Consider the following 20,289-nt stretch of genomic DNA (forward strand, 5'->3'; position numbering starts at 1 on the left):
AAACTTTATGGGAATCAAACATGTACATTTGACATTTGATTTCATTTTCTGATTTAAAAAGAATTTAACTTTTTTTAAACCTTGGGTCCTATTTTGATAATTTTTCAGATATTCCTTTCAGATATTTTTTCTAGATTTTAAGTGTATTAACTTCTCTTTTTTTTTATTACAGGTTACTTTCAGGGGTAAAAAAACTTTTCATATTTCAGTTGAATGATGGGAAAGTTACTGTGAGAAATAACATTGTAGTAACTCACTTGACACATGTAAGTTATTAGTCAATAAGTTTTACCTTCCTTTTATTTGTTTAAAGTTACTCCATCCTGAGTTTTAAGAAGTTTTTGTGAGCTATGTCAGCAATTAAAAATCAGAAGTGATTATTTGTTTGTTGTGACTTTATTAATTGATGTAGTCTTCCTGGTGCCTGAATGTCCTGATATGTAAACTGAGGGTGTTATTAAAGAAAGATAGTTTTTCTTCCTTTCTGGATCACAGAAATGCCAGGGCAAATTATATGTTTCATGTATAGATTCAACATTTTTGTAGTAGTAGTCTGCTGTATGTGCCAGATGACAGAACCATTGTTTCTGAAACATAAGTTATACAGGAAACACTTTGGTAAGACCTATTTGCACTAAGGACACAAATGAACTATAATTTATAATAATCCTTAGGGGTAGAAAAAGTAGTTGGGGCATGGAGGAAGAGAAGAGACAAAATGCTTGCTTCATTGTCTTGAATTTCCCAGTCTTTCTAGGTTTCAAATTTTCACTTGAAAAATTGAGCAGTTTGGACTAGGTGATCTTTAAATCTCTTAAATGTAATGCTTCAAAGTCCTAGGCGTTGGTATTGACCCAAAGCTATTAACCTTAGTAGAATTTATTACCTCTAAAACATACCTTTTAAGTTACACCTAGCTCTCTTATGATTTCTCTGTATTTTTTCAAAAAGGCAAAAAAATATAATTTCTTGTAATATAGCATTACCAAATGAGTCTTTTCTGTGTATTTTCACTGGATGTGAAATTTGAGTATTCATTCTAACTTTGTTTTCTTTTATAAAATATTCTGAATTATAATTAAAATCATACTTTAAGTATTTTACATTACAGCAACCAATTTTTATGTTGCTGGGTAGCAATTTGAGCCTTCTGGTTTTGAGGGAGACTAACTTAGTTATGAAATACTCTTACAGAACTGTTTAAGATCGGTGCTGGAGCAGATAGCAGCATACGGCCAAGTTGTGTTTAGACTTCAGAAGTTTATTGATGAAGTAATGGGGCACGGTTCAGAAAGTACGTTACATGGAAATACTTCCACACCCAAGAAGTCCACTGAACCTCCATTTAGAACCTACCAAGCTTTTATGTGGGCCTTGTATAAATATTTCATTAGTTTCAAAGAAGAGCTTAGTGAAATTGAGAAGTGCGTCATTAACAAAGGTATTGAAATAATTCTTTGGTTTTACTTATGATATTATGACTTGTAATTTTTAAATATTTTTGGCTTTGTGGTTAATATGCACATTGGACGCTATAGACATTTCATGCCTAGTATTCACTTTATCATTTGGGGGTTTTTATTTGGTTTATTTTTGCAGATACAACCGTTACTCTTTCAATAGTGGTAGACAAGTTATCACCTCGACTGGTACAGCTCAAGGTTCTTCACAAAGTTTTTAGCACTGGCGTGGCAGAAGTTCCCCCTGATACTCGAAATGTTGTTCGAGCTTCTCACTTGCTTAACACACTTTACAAAGCCATTCTGGAATATGACAATGTGGGTGAAGCCTCTGAACAGACGGTATGTGAAGCTGATGTTTGGTTTAGATCATGTAAAGTAGGCTGACAAAACTGGTGTGGAGGTGACTCTTGATTTCCACAAGTTTTGTCAAGGAGTGCAAGCTTTTACAGATTATATTAACCTGAAAAGGTTTTGATCCCAGACTAAGTGAAGGAATGTTAAGTCTGTCAAAGAAAAGAATGAGCTTATCTTACAGAGACGATCATCAGAAAGAGACCGCAGGAGCTCCCAAAGATGGTCAGCTTAGGTGTGGAAGGCAATGAGCTGAATTGCTGGAGGGCTGTACCCACACCAATAAAATTAGGAAACTTGGAGTATTGAAGGAATTGAACAATTACCAGGGCTTACATGAACCTGAAGCTGTGCTATGAAATTTGAAAACCTAAACATTTTTAAGCCTATGTATTCTTTTGGCAAAAGCAGAAATAATTTTTTAAAACCGTTTAGAGACCAAAATTTGTATAAGTAGAAGAACTGAACATCCATTCTATTAAAAGTTTATAAATATAATTTTATTGATAATATTTACCTTATTAATAACATTTATGAGCAGGATAGTGGCAACAATGTGGTAAAAATAGCAGTGGGGCTAGATTTGAGGTCCTTACCCCAGTTCTGTCACAAACTATTTGTATGAATTTGGGCAAGTTGCTTTACATTTCTAGACCTCAGTTTCCTGATAATGCTAATTAAGCAAGGGCTTAGATTAGATGATCTTTAAAGTTCTATCCATCTCTAAGTCCTACCATAATTATTTTTGCTTTAAAGTCCTGGTACTATTTTGCCCTAGGTATTTGATTTACATGAGCATTTTGTAGCAAATACATTATTTTTTATAACTACAGGGGAAATATCCAAGATACAATAAACCTATAAAGTATTTTTAAAGGTATAAATAGTTTTAGGTTTATTTTAGTGTAGATCCATACTCTCAGAGTAACCAGAATAGCTCAGGTAAAAGTGGTAATTCTTTTGAAATGTATGTAAGTTACAAGTAATATTATACTTCATTAGACTATTCAACCTTTGATTGAGAAAGATTGATTTTACTTGCAATCCAAAATACCATAACATTTAGTGGTGGTGATGTCTTGTTGATTTTTATTACTTACCTTAAATTTTTTAATTTAACAAACAGCAAAAATCATGAACTCTTAGGTCTGTAAAGAATGGAAAAGAGAATTGTATGTGAAATTGAACTTCTGTTCCAGTTTGGTTTTTAAGTGTATATTAAATTCAGTACTTTTAGTAACAAAACTTTGCTTGTCTATTTAACCTTCCAGACTTGTGCTGTTCTGTGTTTTATTATGTTTCATTGATGCTCTCCTTTATTTTCTTTTTCTTGCATCACTTTCACTGCCTACCATCTCCTATAAACCTTGATTTTCAGTCAGTAAATCTTGATTGAGTACAAAATATGTACTAGACTGACTTGGGTAAATTATACCTGAAGTGGGTCTATTTTCTTGTATGTTAGTTTGTATTGCACATAAAACATTTGCCAACCCCAACAGGCTAATGTTAGACTTTAGCCTATTGAACATTGCCTCCGATAGTTATATGAAAAACAGATCTTCTAGATTTAAGTAAATTTGAGCAGTGAGATATATAATATAGCAAGATAGAATAAGCATGTTCTATTTTTAAAAATCATTTATATTGAAAATTAATTATTTTAGTTATATCACTCAGATATAGGCACTAAATCACTACTTAGACTAATACTTACAACTTCCATTCATCATGAATTTGTCAGGCATCTCCTACATGCTAAGCGTAGGGCTGGGTACAAAAAGACAGAAATGAAACAATACTTACCTCAAGATTATCTTCTGCTGGATAGGAAAGCAAGTAAATCTAAGTGTATATATTGTGATTATGTTGTGAGGGTGGAGCCCTAACAATAGGGAGAATCAGGAAATTCCTCTTGTAAGAGGTGGCACTTTTTACACTTTGCTTCCTTCCACACACACTGACCAGCTGCACTGGCCAACTTGCTTTTACTTGTACCCAACTATTATGTACAGAGAGCAGCAAATAGGCCAGCCTGGTTGGAACACAGAGTGTGATAGGGAGTGATGTGGAATTAATCTGGAAGAGAGCCTGGAGCCAGCTAACTAAAGGGCTTTGATCCCAGATGGAAGACCTTGTATCTTATAGAGACAGTAGGGAGTCACTGAAGCTTCTTGGTCACGGTCAGACTGCTTGTCGGCTTGAGCTGCTGGATGTCTGCTCCAGTGGTTTCAGTTTAGCAGGATTTAGAGAAGCTGGTGGACTTGGGGACTGATGAGCAAACACTGGCACTCACCCAGGCCAGAGGTGATGAGGGCTTGAACTAAGATAAGGGCAGAGTTGATAAGATCTGGTTTGATATAGGGGTTGGGTAAGTGAAGAATCCAGGGTGACTGAAGTGAGTGGAAGAGTGGAGTGCCCTGGATAGAAATAGAGAATTTAGGGGGAAAGTCCGAGTTTGAGAAGTGGACAGATAGATGGATAGCTGTCTTAGAGCTGGCAGAGCCTGGGTTCAAATTCTCCCTCTGATAACAGATACTCCCTGACTCTGTGGCCCTTAATTTCTCAGGTCAGTTCTCTTTGACGACTAAAAGTTGTAGAATAGTCTCTGATCCATGTTGGTGGTGGGAATTTCTTCCCATTGGTTGCCAGAGTGATTTTCCTAAAGTGTTGATCTGACCTCGTCACTTATCTTCCCCTCCTGAGAAACTCCATTCACTCCCTTTTCCCTCCAGGGTCAAGTATAGAATTCTTTGTCTGGCATTTAAAGACCTTCCCAACCTGAGCCCTTCTTACCTTTCTGGTCTTCTTATGTACTTAGCTCCCTTCTGCACACTGTACTCCAGCTCCACTGGCCTTGCTTTCCTTCCTGCCCGACACTCCATCTTCTGATTCCATGCTTTTTTGCTGGTTGTTCCCCTGGCCTGGAATGCTCTCCCTCACTTCTGCCTCGTGGCTTCCTTCAAGGCTCAGCTCAGATCCCACCTAGTGCAGGAGACCTTTCCTGATGCCTTCTTCCTGGCCCCCACTTCCTTTGCTCTAGGATTACCTTTAGTTTACACTATGTATTGGTATGTACGTAGTTGTTTGCATGTCTGCTTTCCCATTACAGTGTGAGTGCCACAACCACAAGAACTCTTTGGCCTTTCTTTGAATTCCCAGCACTCAGCACAGTGTCTCCTGAAGAGTAAGCACTTAATTAATGCTTGCTGAGTGGCTGTGTGAGTGAGAGAGGGAAGAAAGATCTAGCTTGATAACTTGAGGAAAGAGTAGAGTCAAAAGAAAAGTTTTTAAGGAATGGGGAAGATCTCAGCGTATTTGTAGGCATCAGGGAAGGAACCGATGAATCAATAGACTGAAAGTTAGTAGGAGATAGGGGGTATTCAGAAGGGCCACCCCCTGAGGCAGACAGGAAGGGATGGAATCCAGGGCACATGGCATTGGCAAGAAAGGTTGCCTCTTTCTCTAAGACGGTAATGAAGGAGGAAAGAGCGGAGTCGGATGTAGAGGAGATTTGAGGTGTACACTTGGGAACAAGGCAAGTTCATAATGGGCGGCCTCCTTTCTTTCCCCCAGTGAAGTCTGAGACTGTCATCCTCAGCTCCGAGGAATGGAGGAGACAGAGAATGTGGGTGGCTTGAGAAGAGGTTTGGAACAAATGCTGTGCAGCCTGGGATATTGAATCAATTAAAGAAAAGTTAAAAAGATCTCCTGTAGCAGTGAGATTAGGTAACATGCATTTGTAATAGGTCCATTCCATAAAACTGTAACTTCCTCCAGTGGCGTTCAACATTATGCTTATAGGTATGGAGAAAATACCGGAAGCAATCTGAAATTGGAGTTCGGAAAGGAATGAGCATAGATAACAGGTAGCCAAGGGCAGCTGTGCTAACGTGATTCCATATCAAGTATTGGAAAGTATTTCCTTTAAAATCTGTTGGCAGGAATTTGGGAAGCTCCCCATGGTGTATTATTAATTAGAGGAATGTGTTGGACTATACTAAATGCATTCTCCAGGATGCATTTTCAGTAATTCAGTGCAGCCTTACCCATTAATAGACCATCTGGCCTCCCAGTTGTCTTTAATTTTTAAAAAGTCCATTTTTTAAATACATAGTAAACTTATAACTCATTTTTTAAAATTTCAAGGTTGATGTGGGTGGTTTCTAATGAATCGCGATCTTTTATTGCGTCTGTGTATCCTTTTGATTTTTTTATTTCACTTTAAATACAATTAGAACAGAGGAGAAAACTTGACATTTAAAAAATCAACGCCACTCATTTTCTTGTTATTTATTTTTGTTTTGCGGATAGTTTGGCTGCCAGTGGTTTCAGGAAGAAGTCAGGATAGGTAGTAACTCAGATAATGTTAAAAGTTGTTTTCCCTGGCAGATAATAATAAAGGTGAGTTCCTTTTGTTTTAGTTTTCTGAGACTTCTTGCCTTTTTTCCTTGACTGCCCTCTAAAAAATACTTTTTAAAAATGAGTTGCAGAAATGATTAAAATATGTATTTCCTCAGTGTATGATGTTTTTTTGCAGCTGAAATTTTAAACTGTGAAATTTGATGTTATCAGGTCTCCCTCCTTTTTTCTCTTTGGGTTGAGACTGTAAGGCCATATCTACAGACTGTGGATGAATGGATAGTACATGGTAATCTGTTTGATCCTGCTAGAGAATTCATCATTCAAAGGTAAGAACAAAGTAATCACTGCATCAGCGACCTGTAATAAACTTGGTGATATTGGGAGCGAGCTGCACAGTGCTACTTGTTACGGTGTCGTGACAGAGAATGATTCTCTTTCTGTCTGCGCTTTGAGGGGTGCTGTGCTATAGCACACAGGCATGCCTCATTTTAGCGTATTTGACTTTATTGCACTTTGCACATACTGTGTTACAGATTGAAGGCTTGTGGCAGCCTTGCTTCGAGCAGGTTCTTGACACCATTTTTCCAACAGCTTGTGCTCATGTCATGTTTCTGTGTCACGTTTTAATAATCCTTGCAATGTTTCAAACTTTTATTATTCGTTATGTCTGTTGTGGTGATCTGTGCTCAATGATCTTGGATGTTAGTATTGTCATTGTTTTGGGGCACATGAACTGCACCCATATAAAACAGTGAATCTAATAGATAAATGTTGTCTGTGTTCTGACTGCTCCACCAACCAGTCCTTCTCCTGTCTATCTCCCTCTCCTTGGCTCTCCCAATTCTCCAAGATACAATATTGAAATTAAGCCAATTAATAACCCTGCAATGGCCTCGAAGTGTTCAGGTGAAAGGAAGAGTCAATGGATGTGGCAAACTTCATTCTTGTCTTATTTTAAGAAATTGTCACAGCTATCCCAGCCTTCAGTAACCACTGCCCTGATCAGTCAGCAGCCATCAACATCGAAGCAAGACCATCCAACAATAACTCATTGAAGGGTCAGATAATGGCTAGCATTTTTTAGCAACAAAGTATTTTTAAATTAAGGCGTGTACATCTTTTTAGGCACAATACTGTTGTGCGGTATATGCACTGGGAAACCAAAGGATTCGTATGACATTTTTTTTGCAGTGTTCTTTTAATCCCAGTGAGTGATCTGGAAACAAACCTAAAATATCCCTGAAGAACGTTGTACTAAGCTTGGAGTCAGCGTCTGACAGTTACCAGCTCTTCCACTCCAGACAAATCGCTTAATCTCTTATGTGTCTCAGTCAGTTCTCTAGGATTGGCTACAAGAGTTTGTCATCTCTGATGATACGGGTTCCTGTACCAAAAATTCCACCACTGAGGAAATTACAGATCTTTGAATTGTATGTGGATTTTACTCTTTGATGTGTTTTTCGTGAGTGGGACAAAATGATAAAGAGATGGTCCCTGTTTTCAAGGAATTTAAAGCTTAGAATAGTTCAAAAACCTTTGAGGTCCCTTCTAGCTCTATAGGTACAATCCTGTGTAAAACAGAACATGACTTAGATAAGAGCTGTAAATTACAGATCAAGTGAAGCTTGAAGGAAGGAAAGGCATTTTCCAACTAGAGGTTCAGGGTAGGCCACGTAGAGGAGAGAATATTTAAGGTGGGACGTAATGAATGGAGAGAATGTCAGTAGGAACAGAGGGTGACAGACAACTATTGTTAATTTATTAATTCCGACTTGATGATGTCTTGGTTTAAACTATTCATCTGTTTAATTAGTTCCTCTATGACCTTTTAATTAGCCAGGCTAGTTTTACTAACTCTTCTAATTCTGTTTTTGGGGTTTTTTGTTTTTTTGTTAGGAATCAGGTTCTTAGAAGAGATTGTTATAGAAGGATATAACAGAGAAACAATGGTCCCATTATTAATCATCATCATCTCATTCTTATCTTTTAATTTATTTTTATTTTATCTTATTTTTGAAGCTGAGTCTATTTTGTCAATGCTGGAAAAGCAAGGGCCAGTCACATGCCTGATCCCATTACTGATCAGCATGGGAGCTTTAACTGGATCTGTTTTTCCAAACTGGGCTGGTTCATCTCTTCCCTAACCATCTTCTCCCCCAAACCCCGTCACCTATACTTACACTCACACACTAGTGGGGATTAGAAGCATGTACCAACACAACTGGCTCATTCTCTTTTGGGATGAAATTCAATAGAAACAGTTGTGGGACAAGTTTATTTTTATTTATTTTATTTATTCCTTTATATTTGATGTTCTGCAGATAGTTGTAGGCTAAAATAACTGCTTTTTTGTAGTTCAGCAAAAATACTGGGATGTAAGCATACCTTTTGTAGGCACACTGAAAGCATCTTGAGACAACTCCAAAAGCAGACAAGGTAACAAGAATGATCCATACCTTCTTTTTTTTGTTTGTTTGTTTTTTTTAATCCATACCTTCTTCTCTTCCATTTGGTTGTTTTCTCTTCCACTATGTCTTTATATTTTGAAGGCCTTTCATTTCATATAGTTTGTAGATTGTGAGTATTTAATATGAGGACACCTATTAAAAACATTCTTAAACTTTTGGGGGTCACTGTTATATCTGAGAAATTTTGAACAACACTTTTGTCTATAATAATATTGCTAGTTCTTGCTACCTGGTTATGTCTTGCTAGGTATTCGTTATTCATTAGGTGCTCAATTTTTCACAACCTATAGGAAGGTATTAAACAGTTTCTCCTGTTTATTTGATTATATAGTAATGACAGATGATATAGTGTAATGTATAGAGCTGGATTTGGAACCAGGGAAAGAAAAGGAGAAAAAAATCAGGAAAATCCTACCTCTGATATTTATTAGCTGAATGACTATAAGCATGTCATTTAACCTCTTTGAGCAACCAGCATTTCTGTAAAATTATAAGTTATTGATGGCTTACAATCATGTAGCAACAAGCACCCCAGCATACCCAGGATGGCTGCTAGCACACGTTCCTAGATCTGCTTTTCTGAAGGAAAGTGACTCAAAATGGATTAACAATCTTGCTTTAATCAAATATATGTCATTTACCTAGTTCAGGGGAAAAAGGTCAGCACCCCGAACTTCAGAGAATACAGAGGTTACCAGCAGACAAAAAATACAGACAGAGAAACAGATCAGCAGACAGGCTTCCAGCTGTCCAACCATTACATCCATACCTAGTCAGTTACGACAGAGGGAAGCACCAATGTCTGGGTTTTCAAAGCTGGGGGAGGCTCAAAGGCTGCCCAGAGTCTCATCTGGTCAAATCACACAACTCTTCCCAAAGTGAGCCCCAAGGCAAAATCTCACATTAGGGTATATATAGCCTCTCCTGGGTCAGAGAATGTCACAACCCTCTAGACCCACTGTCCAATCACAAAGCAACAAAGTGTGGGTGTTCCTGAAAAACAAGCCTCCTGCCACAGGCTCCTTGTGGACCACATTCAGCCTATTGGGGGCAGAGTACATTTTCAAATCTGGGAAGGTTCTCAGAGTCACTTAAGCCTGTCAACGGGCCAAGGGGCAGGGAAGATCTTAAATTCCCATTCCCATAACAAATCCAGATCAGTAAAGGGAGTTCCCACGATGATAAAGTCATATATCTTTGGTGTGAGTTGATGTTTGTATGGCACTTTTTTGTACTATGTTCTGCTTACATGGATCCTTATATTCCCAGTTTTACAGATAGAAAACTTGACTTGCCCATGGTTTCTTCAGTACTTGCCACTTTTCTTCTCATATTATTGATTGGTGATGTGTTATAGCCAGTGGACACCAACTGAACCTGTCCGTGTATTTTGGGGGCCCCCATAACTTGAGTTCCTTGGAGCTTGTAGTATTCTATAGCTCACAGCCATATAGTAGCACCCAAATAATATGGGAGAAACTTGGGGTCATTAAAAGCACCGTTCATTTTCACAAAGGTTCAGTCCTAGGCTCAGCTTTTGGACATTGTTAATGTTTGTCTAAGATGTATGTACTAATGGATAAGCTATATGGGTTGTTTATCCAGCTGTATTATTCCTCACTTGTTTGTTTTTTCTTCTGTAGACAGTTAAGCCAGATCTTTTATGTTGTTAAGAAAACACTTCAAGATACTGGAGCATTTCATTTTGGGACTAGAACCAAAGTGCAAAGCAGGAACCTTTAATGTATTGACTTCTATTTTTAAGAGCATCTATTCAGAGGTAGTAATGGGTATAGTCAACCTGGAGAGCATGGGTGGGAACAGACGAAGATGTTTCCCACTTCAGTTTAGCAGTAATGTAATGAGAGTTTTACCAGAAGTTATCCTTGAAAACAAATTGTTTTGTTTGCAAAATTGCTGTTTTTGCTAAGGGAACACATTTTAATAGATTGTCACATTTAATGTTATTCAAGTTTCTGCGAAATACATTTAAGTAGATTGAACTTGACATATTCTAACTTGCCGAGGCATTGTCCCAGTAGGATTAGCTCACAGACAGAAATTGTTCTTTTGGAGTATGTATTAAAAATGGAGTCTACGGGCAACTAGGTGGCATAGTGAATAGAGCACCGGCCCTGGAGTCAGGAGGACTTGGGTTCAAATCCGGCCTCAGACACTTAACACTTACTAGCTGTGTGACCTTGGGCAAGTCACTTAACCCCATATGCCCTGCCCTCCCCCTTCCAAAAAGCCAAAAAAAAATTTGATTCTATATTTTCTCAGAGTCTTTAATTTTATTATTGGCAAGAGCTTCCTCCCAAGGTTCTTCATGATACTACATGACTTCTTATAGTTCTAACAGAGACTTACATGCGTGAATACTGCTTCACATTTGTGTGAACTAGTTTTCAATTATAAAATGCATAACTTTGACATTATTTAATGGAAGCCGTCTTAATGTAGAATGTAAACTCCATGAAGGCTAAGATTTAGTCATTTTTTAAACCTTTCCATCTCCTGAAACTAGCTCAGTGTGTTGCCAGGTTGGACACTTAAATATTTGTAGAATTGAATTTTGTTGACTTTCAAATATATTTGTCAGCGATAGCATTTGCTCCTTTTTATAATTTTGAAAATGTAACCCTCTTTTATAGTAATAAAGGAATCTTTTAATAATAAACTAAAATTGGCACTAATTTTTATTCTGTACATTTTCCTGTAATGAGAATTAATTCAAATGGGACTCTGACTTGCCATGGTTAATTCTTCTGGAATAAATGGTTTAACTTTTTTTAACTGTCGAAAGTAATCCACTTGAGAATTTCATTTGCCTGTGCTGGAGTAATATAGATTTGCTGAAATTACTTTCGCAGAGGGTGGTAAGAGAGGTTATTAGTTCCCTACCAAGAGAGCAGCATTGTTGTATTAGGACTGTAGAGACACAATGGGACATATTGTAGTGCATTTCTTAATTGATAAATCTGTGTTGGCAATTTAATTTCATTAAGAGTAGAAGATTAATCACAATCATTAATGCTTTGTAATATTCCAGGTCAGGAAAGTCCATTCTGTTCACTTGAATTTTACCATCATTATTCAGCTCCTGCATGTATTTTGGGGACACCTGGAAAGGCAGATATGGTTGGCTAGAGTGGGCGAGTGAGTTTTCTTTTTAGTGTGGAGAATTTTAAAATTTATAGTTATCTCGATTTTCTTTCTAGAAACAAAAACGTTCCGGTGAATCACAGAGACTTCTGGTATGCGACCTATACACTCTATAGTGTATCCGAAAAGACAGAGAATGAGGAGAAAATGAGCGATAATGCCAGCGCCAGTTCTGGCAGTGACCAGGCTCCCTCCAGCAGGCAGCACACCATGGTGTCCTTCCTCAAACCCGTCTTAAAGCAGATTATAATGGCTGGGAAGTCCATGCAGTTACTGAAGAACCTGCAGTGCGCAGATAGCTGCCCACACCAAGCTGCTTCAAGAGGTGAAAATGCTTGCTTTTCGTTGCTGTACTTAGCCTTAGAGTCCTAGTTAAGACTTTGCTGCACGTGAACTACTCACTGTTTAGAATCTAAATTGTCCTATTATACATGATTGACTTGCCTTTTAAAAATAACCAAGACTACCAGGGGTATATCACCCCTGACAAATGAGGAAGTTATGCCCATGTTGATGGTTCTAGGAAGATTTTAAATGCTTTGTTTAAAGGCCGCAGTCTTCATTAGGAGCTTTTAGCACAGTGTTTGAATAAGCAAAATGATCAGTTGTGCATGTACTGTATTCATTCTCGTCCCCAAGGCATTTTTTTAAACAGCCCCCTAGAAAGCTCTTAATGAGGTCAGCTAAATAAAGCCTTGCATTGAAAACAGTCGTATTTACACGGGCAGAATGTAGAAGTGACTGCTGTTGATGCCCATTGATCCTGACAGCTACATCTTACAGGTACACTTAGACCTTCTAGTGGATTTTGAGACATTTGTCGCAGTCTGGCTGTTGATACAATTTAAACAGTGCAAAAGAAAACAACTTCAAGCATCGGAATAACACAATTGGCTCTTAAGTGTAGACATGGATTTTATTCTTCATTTTAAGTCATTCTAACAACAAACTTTTTGTTGCTTGCATTTTAACTTTCTTTCAACTCAGAGAAATACTTCTTTTCTAAGTAATAGGTCCTTATTATGAAATATGGCAGCTCCCCTAGGGAGACAAGCCATCTTCCTGCAGGCCCTTCTCAGAGTGCTCTGCAGTCCCCATAGGCAGGCTCATTATCTAGGACAATTGTCTGGAGTAATTTTTGCAGACAAAAGTACGACTCCTTGAATGTTAACACAGTATTATACGTTGTGGTCATTTTACCACTGTAAATACATACAGCTTTTGGGAGTTATGCTTATGTTGATGGTGGCACTTTAGAATGGTTCTCTGCTTTTGTAGAGAGAGGTACAAAGAAAATCTATTCAGAACAAAGCAGCTTATATTTTGTTACAGTTACACAAAACCTATTACTACCATCCATAGGCCTTGATAATGATATAAACAGTTCTTCCTCACATTTAAAGAAAAGTGCCTTTACTTTTAGGCCAGTGTTAACGTGAAATTACTTACTTGGGCATGAATTGATCAGCTTTACTTACCAGGGCAAATTATAATCCTAAATAATTTTCCTTTGCGCTTCAGATGCAGAAAGAAAAAGCTTGTATACCCTGTTTCTTGAGTCTGTGCAGTCCCGACTTCGGCATGGGGAAGATTCCTTTACAGATGTCATCACTGAAGAACAGGCTACCAAGGAGAGTTTGATTAAGATACAGTCTATAGCAGAGAGACACCTGGAACTGGATGATGTTCATGATCCCTTGCTGGCCATTAACTTTGCAAGGTAATACAAACTTGTCAGATTTGTGACCATGGAAGACCCAGAGTCTGCAGCGTCTAGTAACTGGTCAGGCAAAGCTTTTTCTTTTAAAAAACAGTGACAACAAAATGCACAAATCTTTTTGTTTAAAGAACATGAGAGAATGGAATTTTCAGCAGCATTATTTGGTATTTTTGTTACTTCATGTAAGGTTTGCTATGATGCATTAATTGACACTTAGCACATTGATGTAGATTTGTTGCTTTATTTTTTCTCTGGCACCTGAAGAAAATATTTCAGAAAAGGGAATTTTCAGAAGGCTTTGGTCCTGGACAAATGTTATGTGACATATTAAATCATATTCTTTCACTGGGTAAAATTTAGCTTGAAAGTATGGCACTTTTAAAAACTTGTAACTTAGGGGCGGCCAGGTGGCGCAGTGAGTAAGAGCGCCGGCCCCGGAATCAGGAGACCTGGGATTGGTTCTGGCCTCACATACTTAGCACCCACACAAAGTAACTGGCCGTGTAACCTTGGGCAAGTTACTTAACCTCCACTGCTTTAAAAAAAAAAAACTTTTAACTTTCTAGGGCTACTCTAATGTAATTGCCATAGTGTGCTAGAGTTGTTATTCACTAAATCATGCCCTAGTAGCTCAGAAGATTTAAAACTTCTAAAGATGTCAAAATTTAACAGCAATAGGGATGTGGGATAATAAATCTTCACATACTAAAGTACTATTTTTATGGTATGACTTTTGCTGCTTTTTGGTTGTTTGATACTTCTAAGAAGGATAAGTGAGTGTAAAAATGAGTCTGTGTGTTTGAGTCTAAATAATCCAGTTGCTTACAGCAATAAAAAAGTCTAGATTACTATTTTTATTTTGAAGGTTATATTTGGAGCAGAGTGACTTTCATGAAAAGTTCACTTGTGATGATATTTGTATGGATAGATCATCTGAATCTGTGACATGCCAGACTTTTGAACTAACCCTGAGATCCTGCCTGTATCCTCATATTGATAAGCAGTATCTGAAGTGCTGTGGAAATCTAATGCAGACTTTAAAGAAAGATTACAAGTAAGATGGGAAATGAATTTATAATAAAAAATGATTGATTGTTTATTGTATTTTAAGAACAGTTCAAGAAGTGTGATTGCAGGGACTTATTTTCCAAATTTTAAGTTCATTTTAAAATTGTTGTGTTTAGAACAATTTGCCTTTCAATACAGTATTTAGTATATTCTGATTATAATCAAATAATGCAAAAAATTTTATTTAATTAACTATTTAACTTGATGTGGTATATTGAGGACAAAATTTTTCATGCTTCCAGTCTTGTGAACTCAAGATGTTGCTATAAGTTGTTTTTTTGTCCCTGTTTTTTCCATTTAGATTGGTTGAATATCTCCAGGCCATGAGAAACTTTTTTCTACTTGAAGCCGGAGACACCATGTATGACTTTTACACCTCCATTTTTGATAAAATAAGAGAAAAGGAAACCTGGCAGAATGTTTCCTTTCTTAACGTTCAGCTCCAGGAAGCAGTTGGACAGCGTTATACAGAAGATAGTTCACGGTAAGGTTTGGGAGGTTTCATGATAACACAGTCATGAAAGAATACCATGCCATGAATATGTGCTTCTAGGTGGCGCAGTGAGCAGAGCGCCGGCCCTGGAGTCAGGAGGACCTGAGTTCCGATCCAGCCTCAGACACTTAGCACGCATGCACACACACACAAACTAGCCGTGTGACCTTGGGCAAGTCACTTAATCCCAACTGCCCTCCAAAAAAAAAAGCGAAAGAATACCATGCTATGAACTTTCCTTTACCTTGCAATTTGGAACAAGATGTGTCAGTGTGTATTTTAAGAGCACGATACAATTGAGACCTCCTGAGTTGTCTTGGTAGGTTTGCTCTCTCTTCTTCCTCCTTCCTTCCCCCCTGATCTCTTGTTCCCCTTTACTACTCTCTTTCCCCTCTCCTTGCCTTCTTCCCATACAATGTATAATTTTAGAGAATTGCCAAGAGCAGTGGGAGATTAAATCATTTTCCCAGTGTCAGAGAGCCAGTATTTCTCAGTGTGTCATAGGTGGAACTTGAATCTAGGCCTTGACTTGACTCGGGGGGGGGGGGTGTGCACGTGTGTTGTATCACACATACAGATATATGTTATGGAAGATGAGTTCTGGCTAATGACTTGGGAATAATTAACATATACAGATTATGTTGCTGAATTCGAGAATACATCTTTAAGGACTTATATTTTATTTGAATTATCAGTGAATAAAAGTTCTGCTGAGTTGCGTTCTGGTGTGAAATGCAAGACTTTTAAATTCACATATATTTATGAAATATATGTAACTTCATATATTTAATCCAAAGAAGAGAAGACTTAGTGGGTGACATGATTTTGTTGTTCAGTCATGTTCAACTCTTTGTGACCCCATTTTTTTTTGTGGGAGAGGGTTTCTTGGCAAAGATACTGGAATGGTTTGCCATTTCCTTCTCCAGTTCATTTTTCATATGAGGAAACTGAGGCAAACAGGAATAAGTGACTTGCCCAGGGTTACACAGCTAGTAAGTGTCTGAGGCCAGATTTGAACTCAGGAGGATGAGTCTTCCTGACTCCAGGTGTAGCATTCTAACCACTGATCTATCTAGTTGTAGAGGAGGAAATAGACTTATTCTATACAGTTGCAAGAAAAATTAGGAACAGAGTTACAAAGGTAGTTACAAGGAAGCATATTTTGGCAGAGTGTAAAAAAGAACTTTCTGTTAGAACTGTCCAAAAATGGAATGGGCCACAATATGCTACAATGAGCTTACTGTCACCAAAAGTGTTTAAGCATAGACTGATTGATTGACTAGCTCTTAGAGTTTTAGGAGACATTCCTGCATGAGATGTAGCTAGATCTCTAAGGCTGTCTTTGTCTCCAGTATACTATGATTCTTTTAATTCTCTATAGAGACATGTGAACCATTCTATTATCATTGATGGATTCTGTAATTCTTTCCTTCTGTGGGGATTAGCTGGAGTTTGTATTTAATACTTTTTAGTAATGATAGAACCGTAAAATTCTACAAACACACTCAGGTGTCTCCCATCCTTAAAAAAATCCACACTTGGGTGGCTAGGGTGGCGCAGTGAGTAAAAGCGCCGGCCCGGGATCAGGAGGACCCGAGTTTGGTTTTGGCCTTAGACACTTAACATCCACACAAAAAAACTAGCCGTGTAACCTTGGGCAAGTTACTTAACCCCAATTGCCCTCCAAAAGGCAAAAAAAAAAATCCACACTAGACCCTGCTTTCCTCTCAAGCTGTCTCATATATCTCCCCTTTATTCAAAACCAAATTCCTGGAAAAAATTTATTTGTACTTGATGCTTCCACATTTCAGTTAATTCACTTCTCAAGCCCTTGCAGTCTGTCTTCCAGTGACCTTTCCAGATTTACAAATGGTATCTTACTGGTCAAATTTGATGGTCTTTTATCAGTCTTTATCCATCTTGATCTTTCTGCAGCATTTGACACGACTGATCACCATCTTGTTCTAGATATTCTCTTCTCGAGTTTTCATTTATGACCACTTCTCAGTCTCCCTTTGCTGGTCCATCATCCATAACATCTTCCCTAACTGGGCACATTCCAAAGCTCTGTCTGGGCTTCTCTTCTTTCCTTTCATTTTCTCACTCGGTGACTGTATTATCTCCAGTGGGTTTAATGATAGTCCCTGTGTAAATGACTCCCCAAACTGTATACACAGCTGTAGTGTTTCTCTCTCTGGAGTTCCTGTTATACATCTTCAGCTGCTTGTTGGATATTTCAAACTAGATTTCCTGGAGATATCTCAAACCCAACATGTACTTGCTGTATGACCCCAAACCTTTAACTTCTCTGTGCCTCAATTTCCTCAGTCAGTCAATAAGCATTTACTAAATGCTTACTAGGTGCCAGACACTTTGCTAAGCACTGGGGCTGCAAAAGACAAAAAACAGTTCCTGCCCTCAAAGAGCTCATGTTTGAATAGGGGAGAAAATATCCAAACAGCTATGTATAAAGACATATACAGGGTAAATTGGAGATAGTCTCTGAAAGAAGGCACAGTCCTTAAGATGGGCCAGGAAAGGCTTCTTACAGAAGATGGCATTCTCGCTGAGACTTGAAGAAAGCTAGAAAAACCTGGAGGGAGAGAGTCACTGTGAGGGAAGAGCGTCTGTAGATGGAGTGTCTAGTATGAGGAGCAAGGAGGCCACTCTTGTGGGCCGTACAGTTCATGGAGAAGAGTAAGGGGAAAGAATATTAGAACGGTATGAAGGGCTTCAAAAGCCAGATAGAGGATTTTATATTTGAACCTGGAGATAGTAGAGGACCATTGAAGTTTATTGAATAAGGGGAGTGACAAGGAGGAGGTTGGGCTAGAAGACCTCTAAGGTCCCTTCTAGCTCTAAATCTTTGATCATATGTCCACAATAGAGCTCATTGACTTCTCCAGAAAACCTGTCCCTCTTCCAAACTTTCCCTCTTGTCATCAGTGGCACCAGTAAAGTCATTCATGTTTGCAGTTTTATTCATCATCAACTTTTCACTCACATATCGAAAAGTTGCCATATTTTGTCGTTTTTATCTCTGCTTCTCTCATATCTGTCCCTTTTACTCCATTTACACCTCTCTCACCTAGATTGTGATAGGCTTCCCTCAAATCTCTTCCTGCTCCAGTCCATGCTCACACAACTGCTGAAGTAATTTTCCTAACACACAGGTTTTCCATGTCACTCTTACTCATTAGATTTTCCTTGTTCTCTGTTGGATTAAGGATCGAATATAAATTCTCTTTTTGCTGTTACAAGTGCTTCACAATGCGGATGTTTTTACTTTAACTGTTCTTTTTGACTTTCCTAACACGTGACTCCCTATGTCCTCTTTCTTTGGCTTTGTATTGACTGCACCACACGTGCCTGGAATGTACTCTCTCATCATCCTGCCTCAGTTATCGGCTCAAACACCACTGCTACTTGACTTGTCCTCATCCCCCAGGCCTGGTGACTTCCTCCTGGAAATCACCATGTGCTGATTTTGTTTAAACCTTTATACATGTAACCGAGAGATCCCCCAACACAGTATCTGCTCTCTAGAGGCAGGAGCTGTTTCATCTTTGCTGTTTGTTACTTTATTATCCTTAGTGCCTAACACATCCTGTGTGCTTAACAAATGCTTGTTGATTTATTGATTGAGACTCGGAAATCGTAGTCCAAGCCACACCCACATCATGAGCACTATCTACAGATACCTGACAAGTGTTCATTCAGACTCTGCTTAAACACCTTAAGAAATAATCAACTTGGTGCCTTCCTTGGGGAGCTTACACCATTTGTGGGCCTCTGTCACTGTTCAGTTTTCTTTTATAGGGATGGAATCTGTGATATGCCTATGGGAACTCCCGGGTGAGGAAACTCTCTACCAGTGGAAGTTGGCACTTTCTCTGCAGCTTCTACTAATAGAATGTTGCCCAGGGTGCTGAGAAGTTCATTGACTTGTCTAAAGTAAAAACAGGTGTCAGAGGCAGGGCTCGAACCTAAGTCTTTTGAGCTCTGAGAATAAAAATCTGCCACCATCCCCCCGCCCCCATAACTAGGACCCATGACCAAGTCAAACATGTCTTCGGTTTGACCATCTTTAAAATGCACTAAGGTATAATGGAAAGAGATTTGGCTTTAGAAACAAAAGGCCTGGGTTCAAATCTCTCTGATGTCAACTACTTATTTGGCCTTTTGCCAAGTCCCTTTACTTCACTGGACCTCATCTGTAAAACGAGGAGGCTGGACTGGATGGCCTCCAAGATCGTTCCTGTTCTCTGGCTCCTCTCACTGCAGCCGAGTCTTCCACCCTTCAAGTGCAGCATATTTACTTCCTTTAATTGATGATGTTGTTGTGTCACTAAATTATCCCATTACTTTTTCCCCTGGACACATTTCAGCTTGTTATTATTTCCTCTATGTGGCCAGAACTGGGCATAGTCTTCCAGGTTTGTTGTTGTATACATTTAGCTTGATGATTCTTGGTTATATATTTAATGTAATTAAGATCTCCCTTCTGGAATATTATATGAAATATTTATACAATGCTTTCTTTGATAATACATTGAAAAAGGTATATCAGTACATGCAAAACTGAATGTTTTTATTTTTAAAGATAATTAGGATTTTATTTCCTAAAAAGATATTTTGGATAGCCATGGAATAATGCTTTATAAACTCAAACTTTGAAATTTCTTCATTTAGCTTATCAATATCTTTTGAAAATGTTGACACAACTAAGAAGAAACTCCCTGTTCATATCTTGGATGGCCTAACATTAAGTTACAAGGTATATAATTATCTTGATTACCAAAAAATTGCTCTCTCTTACAAATCATTCAGGAGAACATACTGTTTTCCATTCATTTTTCCTGTTCTTTTCCTAGGTTCCCTGGCCTGTGGACATTGTTATAAGTTTAGAATGCCAAAAAATTTATAATCAGGTGTTTCTTCTTCTATTGCAAATAAAGTGGGCCAAATACAGTCTAGATGTTTTACGATTTGACGGTAAGAAATTATAGTTAATTGTCAAAAATTAAAGTATTTGGAGTATTGTCTTTGACATTTCTATATGTACACAAAAACTGAGATGACACCATTTAACCAATTATTTTATACACTATGCAAAGTTGAAGATAAATTCTCTAGGACATTTAGGCAGATATAAAACTGAAATGCTATAATTTAATTTAGAATTTAGTAAGAATA

At 38.1% G+C, this 20,289-nt stretch overlaps 1 protein-coding gene across 6 annotated transcripts in view; it reads left to right on the forward strand.

Annotated features, from left to right (window-relative positions):
• The window catches only part of TUBGCP5 (tubulin gamma complex component 5), a 52,460-nt gene that overhangs the window by 18,311 nt on the left and 13,860 nt on the right, over window positions 1-20,289 (forward strand). For all 6 annotated transcript variants that reach the window (XM_069072918.1, XM_069072922.1, XM_069072921.1 and 3 more), the window contains 10 exons: window positions 173-266; window positions 1,195-1,441; window positions 1,600-1,802; window positions 6,390-6,505; window positions 11,869-12,137; window positions 13,334-13,532; window positions 14,398-14,586; window positions 14,902-15,084; window positions 19,786-19,870; window positions 19,968-20,088. In XM_069072918.1, coding sequence (XP_068929019.1) covers window positions 173-266; window positions 1,195-1,441; window positions 1,600-1,802; window positions 6,390-6,505; window positions 11,869-12,137; window positions 13,334-13,532; window positions 14,398-14,586; window positions 14,902-15,084; window positions 19,786-19,870; window positions 19,968-20,088 — 1,706 coding nt within the window. The remainder of the gene's footprint in view (window positions 1-172; window positions 267-1,194; window positions 1,442-1,599; window positions 1,803-6,389; window positions 6,506-11,868; window positions 12,138-13,333; window positions 13,533-14,397; window positions 14,587-14,901; window positions 15,085-19,785; window positions 19,871-19,967; window positions 20,089-20,289) is intronic.

Source organism: Petaurus breviceps, unplaced genomic scaffold (genome assembly GCF_028583685.1).
Source record: "Petaurus breviceps papuanus isolate PSGF00001 unplaced genomic scaffold, PetGlider_PUasm1.0 90849, whole genome shotgun sequence".
Lineage (NCBI taxonomy): Eukaryota > Metazoa > Chordata > Mammalia > Diprotodontia > Petauridae > Petaurus > Petaurus breviceps.